At 41.1% G+C, this 14,591-nt stretch overlaps 4 protein-coding genes across 7 annotated transcripts; 1 reads left to right on the forward strand and 3 right to left on the reverse strand.

Moving 5' to 3' along the window:
* Positions 1-46: 46 nt before the first annotated feature.
* LOC118414976 (26S proteasome non-ATPase regulatory subunit 4-like) lies at positions 47-4,657 on the reverse strand. The gene is made up of 8 exons (XM_035819341.1): positions 4,487-4,657; positions 3,757-3,900; positions 3,131-3,242; positions 2,222-2,377; positions 1,889-2,110; positions 1,307-1,586; positions 1,006-1,088; positions 47-762 (listed from the first exon to the last, which is right to left on the reverse strand). Exons 1-8 carry the CDS (start codon positions 4,510-4,512, stop codon positions 580-582), a joined length of 1,206 nt encoding a protein of 401 aa, XP_035675234.1. The 5' UTR covers positions 4,513-4,657; the 3' UTR covers positions 47-579.
* A 91-nt stretch (positions 4,658-4,748) lies between these two features.
* LOC118414977 (RCC1 domain-containing protein 1-like) lies at positions 4,749-8,603 on the forward strand. Of its 3 annotated transcripts, none has more exons than XM_035819344.1 (7): positions 4,749-5,140; positions 5,785-6,036; positions 6,227-6,383; positions 6,560-6,681; positions 7,109-7,308; positions 7,545-7,574; positions 7,694-8,603. In XM_035819344.1, exons 1-6 carry the CDS (start codon positions 4,975-4,977, stop codon positions 7,560-7,562), a joined length of 915 nt encoding a protein of 304 aa, XP_035675237.1. In that variant the 5' UTR covers positions 4,749-4,974; the 3' UTR covers positions 7,563-7,574; positions 7,694-8,603. The 3 variants fall into 3 exon arrangements, with proteins under 3 accessions (XP_035675237.1, XP_035675236.1, XP_035675235.1); XM_035819342.1 differs by having other exon boundaries at positions 4,817-5,140; positions 7,109-7,345; XM_035819343.1 differs by having other exon boundaries at positions 7,545-8,603.
* Positions 7,463-11,104, reverse strand: LOC118414978 (probable tRNA pseudouridine synthase 1). Of its 2 annotated transcripts, none has more exons than XM_035819346.1 (8): positions 10,948-11,104; positions 10,532-10,621; positions 10,039-10,097; positions 9,659-9,740; positions 9,370-9,442; positions 8,939-9,121; positions 8,778-8,834; positions 7,463-8,395 (listed from the first exon to the last, which is right to left on the reverse strand). In XM_035819346.1, exons 1-7 carry the CDS (start codon positions 11,066-11,068, stop codon positions 8,789-8,791), a joined length of 654 nt encoding a protein of 217 aa, XP_035675239.1. In that variant the 5' UTR covers positions 11,069-11,104; the 3' UTR covers positions 7,463-8,395; positions 8,778-8,788. The 2 variants fall into 2 exon arrangements, with proteins under 2 accessions (XP_035675239.1, XP_035675238.1); XM_035819345.1 differs by having other exon boundaries at positions 8,982-9,121; positions 10,948-11,102.
* A 1,642-nt stretch (positions 11,105-12,746) lies between these two features.
* On the reverse strand, positions 12,747-14,591 carry LOC118414910 (ly6/PLAUR domain-containing protein 1-like). Its single transcript, XM_035819206.1, has 3 exons — positions 14,434-14,591; positions 13,738-13,851; positions 12,747-13,117 (listed from the first exon to the last, which is right to left on the reverse strand). Exons 1-3 carry the CDS (start codon positions 14,483-14,485, stop codon positions 12,873-12,875), a joined length of 411 nt encoding a protein of 136 aa, XP_035675099.1. The 5' UTR covers positions 14,486-14,591; the 3' UTR covers positions 12,747-12,872.

Genomic DNA, 14,591 nt, shown 5'->3' on the forward strand with positions numbered 1-14,591 from the left:
AACATACATATCTGCTTTGTGTAAAATAAAGACAGTGAAGAAAAGGTTTTCTCTCATGTCATCTTTATAATTGTCTGCTGAAAGAGCATCTCATATACCCAGTTGAAAACACAAACAGTGTAAGCAATATACTTGAATCTTAGTTTTTAATGTGTATTTCTATCAATCACGTATTTAATATGTAACATACTGTTACTTGGCAAGTACATGAAATGTTTGTAGGATGAAATAACAATCCTTACCACTCTTCAACTGAGAAATATGAATATGAAATGTATTTCCATAATAGAATCTTGTTATGTTTCATTATGCAGCAATGCTTGTGTGTTATCAGCTGTTCACCATAATGGCAATGTTACTCTTATTGTCATTGTCATTGAACCAAAAAATACCCTTGTGTCAATCCTTGGAAATTGAGTCTAAAGAAACTTTTTCTCTGACTACAAGCACCAACCATGAAAAGGTAGGATCGGAACTACCTGAAAGTTACTTGACCATCATGAATGTGCAAGGAGTGTCTACTACAAAATCTGCTTGAGGAAATTCTACATCCAAAACTAAATCCTAGCCTATGAGGAATCACTTCTTCCCCTTCTTGTCTTTGTCATCCTTCTTGTCATCATCCTTGGCCTGCTGTCGGAGTGAGTCCACTGCTGTGCGGATGGCTTCAGAGTTGGGGTCGACTCCGGGTAAGTTCTCCAGTACAGACTGGAGGAAGGCGGGGTCTCTCATCACATCATCATAGTCATCCTCTTCCTCTGCCTGGAATGGTTGATCAAAAACAAAGTCAATGTGCATCAGCCAGCAGAAAAAAGGGTAGAAGACAACAGGCCAATATGTCTCTTGAAGATGAGGATTTCTTGTAGGTATCATAACAATATTATTGCATCTCTCATGAATCAATTTAGTGCACAGTATTCCAAGCATCCCAGCATACCCAGTAGAGTCAGCTGTTATTTCATATACTGAAAGATGTGCAACAAAGAACCAAGCAAAGAATCTTACCTGAGCTGATGCTGATTCTGTCTCCATGGCAACTGGGGTGTCGGTCTCAGCCTCACTGGGAGGGTTGGCCAGATTTGATAGCTCTGTGGTTTAGGGATTATGTCACGATTTGAAAAGTGACTTTGAAAAACAACTTCCACCAACGATACAAAATTCAGGTACAAAAGAAATCAAAACGCTCACTATCAATACATCCTTTAAATGGTATTCTATGAAAATATACTGTATACAATTGTATTAAGAACATGAACATGTGAGCAATAAAATTGAAAAATGTCATGTGATGAGGCAAAAGTCATACCTGGCGTTTGCACACTTTGAAGTGACATCTGCATGGCATAGGCAATCTGTTCCTCTTCTGTCATGTTGTCAAAGTCCACCGTTGGCATGGGTGTGTCCTCTGCCATCTCACCACGCTCCATGGACATTGCCAGGGCACGTTCCAACATGGCCTCCTCACTATCCCCCTCTGTAACTGTGGAGGCAGGCGTCACACCGGTCTCAGTCGTAGACTCGCTGGTCGCTTTCCGAGCCTCCTCCTCCTGCCGAGCACGCTGCTCTTCCATGGACACTCGCAGGGCCTTGTGATCAAAATAGCAATATCAAGAAATGTACACATATACAACATATATATGTCTGTTTCAACTCAGGAGAGAGAATAAGCAGTGGCCACCTAACAGTGGAGGAGGTGACAAAATGCTTCGCTTCACTTCTAGTTCTAGTTCTTTATGTCTCATAAACAGTAGAAGCCTAAGAATAATGTGGAATTCTCAAACACAATGTCAATGCAATGATCCCGCCCAACACACATATACAATTCTTGCAAATCTAAATGCACACTCCAGTCAAAAGTCTTAACCTGGAAAAGGACATAACAACCTACCAAAGCTAACTCAGGATCAGCATTTGCATCCACTCCAAAGTCAAAGTTTCCTTCCGATCCCAGCGAGCCCATGGCTGCACCTCCCTCCCCAGCTATGACAGGTGAGCTGAGCAGGGCGTCGGACAGAGAGGGGCCGGGTGGTACTGTCACCAGGTGGGAGCTGGTGCCCTCCTTACCATTCAGGGTGTTGATAAAGGACGTCAGCTTCTCATTGTTAGTTTCCTGTAATGAACAAAATGTTCCAAGTACATGTATTGGATGTCATATACAATTCTCAAGAATTCACATTTCATAACAAAAATGAAAAATAATGGTAAAAGAGGGCCAACTCACCTCTTCTCCAAAGCTGATAATATCTACAGAAACCTTCTCCTTCTTCAGCCTCTTGGCCTGCTTTACTAATTCCTTGTCATCTGTTTCTATGGGGCTGCCGATGAACACCACGATCCGCATCTTGTGGTTCTTCCCTTGTCTGTGCTTTAGAGCAAGCTGAAGGGATGGAACAATGGGGTAAGCATTGCAACCATTATAGGTGTTAACAGCCAGCTATCCTGTCTAAAGAAAGTACCCATGAACTGTTATCTAAGAAAAAAAGACTTTCTTTAAAATCATCACTTAATTGCCAGGAACAGGTTAAAGCTGGACATCATCATCAGGGTTCGAAATACACATACTTAACTTGCAATTTGCACATAATTAACGAGATTTGCACGTAAAAACATTCTGAACTTGCAATCTTGAATGTTGAAAATACCTGGCCTTAAAAAATACTCTCAGGAATTAGACACCCTATCCTTAGACAGAACGACATATGGACGTCTGTCTTTTTCCTTCCTTGTTTTCGCGGTCATTTTCTCCGGTATAGCTTCACTAGATGTAATCAAACTTCGCCGGTTCAAGCTAGCGATCCTCGTCGCCATCGCCGCCTAGTTGTGTTTTGCATGTAAATTTTTCTAATTGCACGTAAAATTTTTGCCAACTTGCAATTTTACTCGAGCAAAAAAAAAGTATTTCGATCCCTAGTCATCATCGTCACCGTTCTTCTTCTACAGGTGAATGATTAATGAAGTTACTACTCAAATGCATTTTGTCAGTCTTCCTAGCATCAGGTCCTCTATGACGAAGCATGTCCCAGTCTCAGTATGTTATGATAAGGACAACCAACTGTTCTTTTGGTACGCAGAGACTGCTAGATATGTAAGTAGAAAAGCTCATCATCAGAGACTTTCAGAGCGTACTTACATGGGCCACTCTGATCCCCGTCATGAGATGAATGTTTCCCTTGGGCTGAACAGCGTGCATCTTGGTCAAGATCTTCCCGACATCACTGGTCAGTGTGACCAAGACCTCACATCTAACAAAAAGGGAAAGTCTTAATCAAAAGATAGACCTTAATATATGGTGAATCATTAACTGAGCACATCATTTCTTTAAGTCCATTTCTTTATAACCAAATGACTTCCAATCTACGTTGCCACAGTGCTATTTGATATTCATAATGCGTGTATACACTCCAACTTCTTTCGAATGCACGTAACGCTGGTATAATTTTTTTCCCTTTTGATTCAACACCCCTCCTTCCATCCTGATCCACATTTATGCTTGCTTACTTACACACTACAGTAAACTGAATTTCTACTTCTACTTAATTTCTACTTCTTTTTTTTCTTTTGTTTCAAGGCTACCAAATTCAACTTGCTGAAGACCTTTGTAGTCTATATAGTCATTTTTCACTTGAGTGGAGTGAGGAAAGTCGTGTAAAGTGCCTTTCCTAAGGGCACAAGATCGGTAACACGGCGGGGTTCGAACTCATGACCTTCTGGAGTCAAACGTGCTGCTGATTGCGCCACACAGTCACACTACTTTACCTGCCAGACATAGTCATGAGCCCCACGTTGTTCTCAGGGTTGGAGCGGGACTTGCTGTGACACACCATGTTGACAGCATCCACAAGTGCCTGGATCCGAGTTGGTATGAAGTCTCCATTTCTCATGTACTCACTGTTGTCCACACTGAATTGTTGAAAAAATACACAAAGTCAATCAAACTACCTGAATAACTAATAGACTAGATGTTTTAATTGCAACCTTGGATAGTAAAGCTTTTACTTTTCAAGTCTTTCAAGGTAGGGCAGGCATCAAATTATGCAAGGCAGAGGCGCTGGGAGACTCTGCAGTTCAGGTAAAGTGCAGTGTGCACGCGGTGGTAAGTTTGGGGGTTATAATTTTTTGAAGGGCCGAAACATCAAAGTATCGACAGAATTTTGACAAAACTGAGCGGACAAGTGTTGTTTGAAATGCCTACCGGAGCACAGCGCAAACATTAATTTTACAGGGGAGAAAGTGTATGGGATTCAAGGGTTCTAACGTCTAACGTTGACCAAATTGTTTGTTTGCCTGTGGGGTGGGGGGCTGATTTCGGAAGTCTGCTTTGTCATCGCCATACATCGTCAAATTTACACTATCACTACGGCTCGGATATAACAGAAAAGTACGAAATCTACACACTTTAGCGTACCTTATCTTCTATAAAATGTTTCTGTGAAACAAATTATCATTCTCACGACCAAAATAGCAAGAAAATTGACTCAAAACTCACCATATCATAGTACTTTCCAGCACCATCTTGACGTCTGTTACTCTTTATAAACGTCGTCTAAAACATGATCTCTGATTGGTCAATATTATTGGCTTTCGACCATCTAGCCAATAGAACACGTCGTAACAAAAATACCCCACTGTGTGTAGTTCGCATGCTCAGTAACCTTTGGCTTTTTGGAAGAGTTCATTTGGTCTCCTGGTGGTTGCTGTTTGTAGGCACAGTGACTGTAGATATATTAAAGTATGGTAGAAAGATAGGTCTGAGCCATTTCTGTTTATGAACATGTTGTTAAGTTCACTTTTCGATCTAACGTTCTTCACTTTTCGATCTAACATTGTAGTAACGTTACTCAGAGTCATATAAAAGTAAGTAACGTTACCTGATGTCCTGTTTTGGCAAAATGATATTCAGAGTAAAGTAAAAAAAGCAAGGAGGTCATACCACTACCCCCTTGTTTCAGTGATGATTTAGGTCAATGTTGGAGGATGGGAAAGTTGTATGTTTTTGGTTATAATGGTTTTGGCCAGCTGAGACCCGACAGACAAGATAATTCCCTGGTCCATCCTGTGGAGCTGGAGGTTACTGAGCCAGATGATGATGATGCGGTTGCTATGGTTACTGCTTCATGGAGTTCAGCTGCCATCTTTGTAGGTAAGTCCATGGTAGCAAGGTTGTATTACACTTGTGTAAGCACTTCAAGCTATGTTATGCATAGTCATGTTCACATTGACAATGAAACTAGGGTACAGCAGCCATCCAAACAGGGATGGTGTGTGATATAAAGGTCCTTAAGCACTTTTGACCGATCAAATTGCTAGAATCACCTGTCTGTATGGTCACGTGACATGGCTGATTGGTCATCTCCTTGTTATGTTAACATGGAAGCAGCTCAAAAGTATTGCACTATGTGTTGGAACAAAGTTCAACTATCCACAAAGCTAGCTTCCAACACACTAGCTTTCATGATACTGTAAATGCATTTAAGTTCGCGGGGATTTAATTTCGCGGTAGCGGGGAAAAGGACTTTTGGCGGTGGTTTTAATTTCGCAGTGGCACCATGCACTGTAGTATCTTAATGCCCTGGAATAATGTTCGCGCTGGTTTTAAATTCGCGGTGAAATGGCCAACGCGAAAACCGCGAAAATAAATCCACCGCGAACATTTCTGCATTTACAGTAATTAAAAATTGTAATAACTTCACGTTTACATGAATGTTGCTCCTTCTCTTGGAGATCATGATAGTCTGATGTGTTGATGTGATAATGCTCTAACATTTCATCTTACCGGTATACCAGCTTCTGCAGGCAAAACAATCATCGCGACCCAAGGGTTTTTAAACGCTGAGTCCCACCAGTGCAGAAAGTTTGAGACTGATGCTGTCAGGAGTTCAGCTTGGATAGCTGACAGCCTGGTGGTGGTGCGGGAGGGGGGCGAGTGTGTGCAGGTGGACCCCTGTACAGGACTGCAGCAGGGCAGATGGAATGGTCCAGATGGAGTCAAGTTCACTGATGTGGTTTGTAGGGAGAGCACCATACTGGCACTGACAGGTAATAGGAGTAAAAATGTAGACTAAAGGACCATTTTCACATGATCAGCTAGATTTGATAACAAGTGTGAGATATGTGTAACCTGTCAGACAAATCTTTACTCATTCTCTTCTGAACCTGATTGTAAGGCATCAGTATCAGGCAAGTTTTTAAACACAATTGGCATATTATCTTATTCTGCATTGAACAGATACTGGTGACATCACCATGCTGGGGGATGTGCAGTCTACCAACCCTACCCCCCTGCCTGTGTACCTGGGCGAGAAGGTTAAGGCTGTCTGCTGTGGCAAGGAACATTCCCTAGCACTAACTCTCAGTGGGAGGGTGTTCAGTTGGGGGAATGGCAGGTAAAACTAATTTGCAATGTGAGTGAAAGGTGGACTGTGTGTCGTGGAGAGGAATCTTTGTTCTTGTTAGCTTCCAATTGCAATGGGGTGTGGCTTCAAAAGTTAAGCCCTCACTTGAAACCGATTACAAAATTTATTCATCCTTTCATAACTTTTGTTACTCCCCCTTTTGTTAGCCGAGGACAGCTGGGTCATGGAACAACTGAAGCCTCCAACACTCCACAGGTCATAGAGGCATTGGAAGGGGTTACCATGGTGACCATAGCTGCTGGGGGCTGGCATTCTGTCTCTGTCAGTGGTAGGTTAGGTTCACCTTCATTTTGACACATGTAACATTACATGTACATGTCTGTGGTTCTTTCATTGGAACGTGATAGCCTAACAAAAGGTATTTATCCAAGCAATAGCTCTCTGTCAAAACCGAAAATTCAAATTCGTCAGTTTAAATATATAACAGATTTCACTTATTTGCATCATTAGCTGTTCTTACCGACAAACTCTACTTTGATGGCACCATTTCAAAGACTTGCATCTACTCCTATACTCTAGATGGATAACAAACTATTCAAGGAGGCAAATGATGCCAGGAAATGACTGAAAGTAGCATTCAGGTATAGCAACCACTCGGTGAATCATTGATTGTATACAATATGACAAACCTGTCTCCAAAACATAGAATCTACATTTGTATGTTAATTTTCCCATACAATCTTTTCCCTGTTCAGCTTTTGGAGACCTGTATGTCTGGGGCTGGAATGAGGCGGGACAGTTAGGATTACCCACATCCAAACACAAGACTGGACCCTCAGACCACAAACCTTCCATCAGTGAAATGGGCCAGCAAGGCGGTGACAATGTAGCAGAGGTGCTGGTACAGGCCACTCCTACCATAGTGGACATGCCAGCGGGTCAGGAGGTATCAAAGGTCAGCTGTGGGTCCAGACATACAGCAGTTCTCACTAGTAAGTGTAGTGAAGGAATGTTTATCAACATCAATTATAAATGAAGAAATGGATAAATACTGTACAAAGATGTAGATTAAAGTAGTATTAAATGTATGGCAATCTAAACACTATATATCAAGTTGTTTCCAGTTTATTAGTACAGCTCATTTTTATTTGAATGGATTATATGTAACCTCTCTCTTTCTCTCCTGTGCAGGGGATGGCCAGCTCTTGACATGGGGATGGGGCAAGTTCTCTTTTTTAATATTCTGGTTATCTCTTTCAGTTTTATACACAAACTTTGGTCAGTTCTTTTAATAAAATGATTTGTGCTCTATGACAACTCCCTTCTCTCCCTCAACACAGGTGCTTATGGTCAGTTAGGCAATGGACAGACAGAGAGGTGTGAGGTTCCTCGCGCAGTGGAGTTCTTCAAGCAGAGAAAAGTAACTAATGTATGGTGTGGCCCATGGAATGATTTCGTACAAGTGGAGGAGTAATGTAAGACATTTCCTACAGCATTTTGCGAATACAGCTTTCAATATATTGATAATCCCTCATACAGGGGAATAACATGGAATACAAGTAAATGTACTCTGTCCACCCTTACATCAAGTTGGTTACTTTCAGCCTCCTGAAATGTAGATAATAAAAGAGTGGTCCAAGCTCAACACTGATACATTTGGATCGGTCCACAGTAGTAAGTACATGTATATACTTATCTCAATATTGTATATGGGAGGTTCTGTGCCAAATGACCACTATATATGTGCCAATGCAGAGTGTGTAAAACATGGGAAAATGCTGATGAAGGCCCTCTTTGTGATATATAATTGATATTCCAAAAATACAGTGGCCAGATAACCAACAACATCCCACTGGCACCTTTACAGTACTGTCCTGTGCCTAGTGGTGTTGGCAGTGTCTGCCCAGCCCGTGTGTGTCAAATGTGGACAGCTGCCTCTATGTCTGGTAGTGTCCACCTCTCCAGTGGTAGTGCCTGCTGCAGTGTGAATAGTCCCTGCTGTACTCTACACAGTGATGTCATGTGGGCACAGCTGTCAACAGCTTAAATTAAGGGAGGGAAAAAGAATATCAATTAAAACCAAGCAAAAAGACATGAAACGTTACTGGACACAACGAATGTCGAGGTATTAATTGATGGTACATGTGATACATACACTAATGGATGCAACAGAATGTCATGAGTTTTATCAAGTGATACTGCTATTTTTTCAAATGTTGTGCAAGAAAGTAAAGGTATATATTTCCCTCACATTGGGCAAGTTCTCATGATTTATATCGTTACAGTGTTAACTTGTAACTGAATCTTCCTAATCAATTCTGAACAGTCTGTAAGACACACCAATGAAGATTTTTTTACGTTATTGAAAAGACCAGTACTGAAAGTTGACTACTACTAGTACTAGATATGGGTTATAATACTGACCATGCCCCAGGTCATGAACAAGGGATCTCACATAGAAGCCTGCACCACAGGTCACCGCTGTAACAGATATGCCATTATTGACCAACGCCTGCCACAAACAGTCCAAGGTGCACACAAGTTACAGTAAAGCATAAGCTGTAATAAGTACAGAAAATTCTAACCAAACTGCTTGTGCTGTGCTACTTGTGCTATACTCCACCTTACCAAGTTGGAAATGAGGGGGGTTGAAACTGAGGAGTTCCAGAGAGTGGACAACCACAGGACGTGGAGGCTTGGGTTCCACTGTCTCCCCTCTCCTCACCCGATCAGACATCCGCTCACCCCCAACCTTCAGCGCTGAGTAGCTGCAGAAACATTTCATCATCCCTCAGGACCTTTCTTCTTGAAATTGTTTGAAATTTGAATACAGAAAACCTTGCCTTGTTAGAATACACTACTGGTGACATACTTTTTGATGTGTTTAATAGCTTCTTCCAATAAAGATTATCAATTAACACCATTGGTCCTGAACAGCAAAAGTTGATACATTGCCAAAATGAACGTGTCAGTTTCTTTGCAAACAGATATACATTGTACAAAGTATAGTGCTTACATGGGAGCCACCTGCATTTGTTCTCCTCTGAAAGTGTCCATGGTCTGCCTGAAGGTGTCTTCTGTGATGTGATCTGTGGTGTCAACAAAACAACATACAGAACAAAACATTCAAGTCTTCCGTGAGTTCAAAAAGCATAACACTGTACTATTTATTGGGTGTCAGTGCAATGGCATTTGAGTCTAGATCTAGCCTCAGTAACAATGAATTTCACCAACCCCAATTGGCAAGTCTAAAACTAAAAGGTCTCCCCATGTTCCTAGTTAATTTTAATGGCTCTAAAACATACCAAAATGTTTCTCCTCTGTGATCTCTCCACCAGTATCATAGGTATCTGTGGCCTTCCCTAGCAGTCCCTCTGCTATATATCTCTGTAGGACAGAAAACAGTTGTTCAATTCCCAGCCACAACAACCATTTTTATTATACTAATTAATCATTTTTGGTCAAGAATAAGTTGGTTAGTATTTTTTACATCAAGTTAATTTTTCACAAGATTACTAAAGGAACACCCTGTCAACAGTGCCAAAATTTGTATTACAGGAACAGCTTGTCAACATTGCAAAATATGCTTACCGGTATTTGCAGGAACATCCTGACAATAGTGAAAAAAAAGGTCATCCCTAACCTTTGCTAGTTGCACCATATGAGATGTAAAGTAAAATCAAACCTTTTGTGTTGTGTTGAGAAGGTTATGAAGCTGCTTTGTTCCTTTACCCAGACCTAGAACTGCCAAATTGAAAATGAATGACAAGACATTTAAAATGGCTTATATAATCTAGTCTTCCTTCTCTCACAGTTTCTTAATACAAAAGTTTAAGAAAAGGTCATTTAAAAATGTGACATATGAGGTCACCAGCAGAAAAAATGAATACTGCAACACCAACTCTAGTAATTCCATTAGTATTGTTGCACCCAGTATGAGAGTTGATGCTATATTCTTTCACTTACATGTGTATGTGGTGGTTTTACATTCAAGCTCACCTTTACACAGCAAATTGTGGACAAATGTTTCCAACATAAAACTATAGTCTAATGTACTGCAGAATTGTTTAAACTGCAAATTCAAAACAATGTGTAAAACTGCTTTCCCTCCAACCACAAAATAAAACCATCACAAATATGAATGTCTTTACAGAACAGTACAGACAGTACTTACTGACCTAAAACCCCAGCTGCCCTGCAGTCCAGCGTGCCTCCATGGCCGAGTTTGATGGAGCGAAGTTTCACCTGGGCACCTCTACTCCTCATCTCTGTTAAACAGGAAAATCTGACAATCATTGAAATATATGTAAGGCTATCTTTTTATATGGTTGGGGTTGGTAATGATGTAGTATCTTGCAAGCAACCACACAATCTTAGATTCTACAGAGTATGTGGTTTTCTCTGGCTATGAGTTGTCAGTTGGTCAGACATTGGCCGGCCAGGCTAGTCAGAGAAATGATATTGTGTAAAACCTATTCTGCTTTCTTTTGGTGAGGAACATAGCTATAGCTACAGGTAAGTCAGTATGTGTGTTGTTGTTTGTGTGTGTGTGTGTGTGTGTGTGTGTGTGTGTTTACAGTTGAGCATACCTCACCTGTACATAGAACAGCCCGGATTTTCCTGACCACATCTGCAGATGTCCATCCCACAGGCTTGTGAACTGCAAACACCCGGCTCAGCCGGGACAGGGGCTCTACAGCTGCTCCCGGGGACATCCCTTTGCACTTTACAGAGGGAAAAGGTCAAGGGTAACATAGATATATCTATCTATGTAACGGAAGAAAATTAAGGGTATCAATGATGAGGGCATATTTGAGTACTTGATATACTTTGGGACAGGCAAGTGAGTTTTCTTACGCTAATATCTTTACGAATGCTAGCAATCTTTACCTCACAGTCTGTTGAATTCATAGTATCGAAATATCATGGCTTTCTTTAGGAGCCATTTATTCATACACGAACCAACACAGCTCAGCATGTTGCATGTCGATGCCGCAAATGTGTCACAGCTGATAGATGACCTCCGACCCTCCCCAGATAGCTGTCTCAGCGACCTCTGTCGATATATGTTTGAGTCACAACCTATTGAGAATTTGAGGAGTGAAATGTCTCATTTCAAACGGTTCGTCTGAGCAGTACAAATGTTAGAATAACCAAGGAGCTTTATCGAATAACTATTCTGTAGCGCAGAATTATTCCTTGAACAAACATCTAGCAAGACATACTGGTGAAAACCCCTATAACTTTAACGTTAATTTACGGGGAGGGGGAGGGGGCGGGGGTCAGTTGGTGAGGAAACGTACTCTTCTGGCCGGCTGACTCCCCTAGTGTACCATAGACTTTATTTGTCCAATCTCTACAATTAGACCACCGATCCGCGGAGCCTGGTAGAGGCTAACATATGTATCAAGTGTGGTTACAGGTCAGTTCGTAAATCTCACTCTTCTAAATGTATAAGAATCCATACAGGTGCACGAACTCTCCAGAGAATGGACCTTTATTGACATTGTCCATATCAAGAACATGGTCAGTGAACAGGATTTCATTTTCTATGTACCACTCAAGTCTACACTCCATGCTATGGGCACAATGTCAAGGCAAAGCTGCCATTAAAAGTAAAGTAAAATTTATTTGCGTGCTTTAGAATGAGGGGAGAATTATATGTAGATTATAGATATACAATGTAGATACGGGGTAGCATAGTTTTCTTATCATTGTCTCGATATCTAACTTAACTTATCAATTTATTTAGCCCATGGGCATACTCATGCAATGAAAGCCATTGTCAATGGACATTTCTAGCTTCGAGATAAGATAGTTAGAACATAACATGTTACAGTCACACGTATAATGTCTAACGTTATATGCTACATAGTAGCTAGTTGCATTTTGACTATTCCCTGGTGCTGGCGACGAGAATACGTTGATAACATTTAACATAAGGACAGCTGATTCTCTAAGTAAGGCCTCATCCGGAATGTTTGTGGTCGTTATAATAATCTTCAAAACGTCCAGACAGGTTCAAAAATAACAGCGCAATGCAAAATAACAAAGAAATACAAGAGACAGTTTCTATTATAAATCGTCAAGATTGTAATAGCACATTTTATTTCCAAATCTTCATTCAACGAAACCGAAAGAATCACCCTGTTTAGAGAAGCCACAAAGACTTATCCGAACTTCCCAACATTGACAGACGAACAGAAAGCCACTTTTCTCTTGAAATCGCAGAACCCACTAAGCTTAGAATAGGTGGGGCTTTTCGTCTCCCTCTGCTTCCAAAAAAGAAGTCAAACCCAACCTGTTTAGAAATAGCCAACTCTAGTATTACAGTAGAATATTGTTCATAACTGTCCATTGTCACTTGTATATCTACTATGTTTATACCATGTACTTGCAATTAGCCCTCGGGCACGAACTTGCAAATAAACTTCTTAATATAAGTGCAGAGCCTTGCACTACTTTGATTTAACACAACGAAGGAAAATGAAATAGCTGGAAAATATGTAACTGTGAATACTAAAAATGGTTCAAAACGGCAAGGACTGCTGTCGTCACCAAAGTTCCCATCGCTCCCCATGTGCTGGCCTTGACCGTGCCCGCCTCACCGCGGCCAGCCTGGCCCATACAGCCGGTCGTGTTGCAGCAGGTCACACAGATGGACTCGTCATGTTTGGGGCAGTGGTCGGCGTACGTCTGGACAAACCTGTCACATTTGGTCTGAGTGATGCAGGCGTTATCCCAGAACTCTCCGGCGATGTTTTCTGTCGTTACAAGGATGGAAATGACAGATGAGTAAAATATACAGTGGACTGGTAGAAAATATCATTTGAAATTTTTGAGATGAAGCACGTTTTGGAATAACCATTCATACCGTGGCCGATAGAAACAATGTGCAACACACCTATTTTTCTGCTCAAGACACTTACTTTTCTGCTCAAGACACTTACTTTTTTGCAAAACACACTTACATCTTTCTGTGCAACACACTTACTTTTGTTTCTGTAAAACACATCGGCCACGGTACATTCAACTAGTCATGACAAAGGTGTGGTTTTCTTCCGTAAGGCATCGATCGGTACCTGCCCTTGCTTGCTGGGTCAGGCGACAGGGGACATCGTGCTCTTACTCACATGTATAATTTAGATACTAGTATTCGAGTTAATCTAATGTGTAAATTTCAGATGCAGAACCCAGTGATATGTATGATTTTGTTAATATCTAAAATGTGTCGATACCATTTTCAGTCAATGAAATATTTTTCGTATGTATTCCTCTCCTAACACGTTTCGTTTCGTATCGTTTTTGTGCAGACGCTCAGTTTACAACTTTTTTTGTGAAGACATTCAGTTTTACAACTTCCACCCCTCCACGCCCCACTCACTGTTGTATGTAGTCATGCACGCAGTCTGGTCCGCCCCGCAGTCCACCAGCTTACTCCGCATGCAGGCGTCTCTGCTCGCCACCTCCGTGCAAATGTAGCATTGCAGCGCCAGTCCTGGGAAATGTATCATTTTTTAACTCCACAAGATCATCATCAAGCTTTACAATTTGATATTTTACATTAAGATGCTAATGTGAAACTTTCTGAAGGACTAGGTGTGGACCGTGATACTAACAACATTTTCATGGGGAATAGAAAAGGATTTGAAGTACTTCCAGATAGTCCCTCGAGACCTTTGCCCTGTTATAACACGCTTAATTGAGAATTCATAGTAATAGTACTAGTGAGACATTATGTCGGACCTTCCTGGATAATTATTGGATACTTGCTCGCCACCTCAAGTTACAAATGTACTTTTAACAGACCCAGTTCAAATGCCATTTGAGTGTACCAAAAACCAAATTACGTTTTTTTTTTCATTTAGAGTCTATTAATAGTTGAAGTGAGCTGTGTGATGGGTCAAGGTTTGATAGTACAGACGTTTCAAGTTCAAATAAGGAAACAGGTAGCGGTTAACTCGGCTTAAGTGTACCAAAATCCCGCCCAACAATATAAATATATGACCATGGTAAAACCATAAATGATATCGGTCAAAGATATAAAACACATACAAGATCATACATTTTTGGGTCTTACCTGGCGGAAGGCTCATGGTCGCGATTGTTACTAGGAAATGCACTCCTAACATCGTCTTGACTTTGACTGTGTTCTTCCCCGCTTAACAAAGACACAGTAACCAATGAGTTCGGGTACTGCCTCAAGCACATCTACAGCGATCGTTATGGTGATGATGG

Source organism: Branchiostoma floridae, chromosome 4 (assembly GCF_000003815.2).
Source record: "Branchiostoma floridae strain S238N-H82 chromosome 4, Bfl_VNyyK, whole genome shotgun sequence".
In the NCBI taxonomy this organism is placed as follows: domain Eukaryota; kingdom Metazoa; phylum Chordata; class Leptocardii; order Amphioxiformes; family Branchiostomatidae; genus Branchiostoma; species Branchiostoma floridae.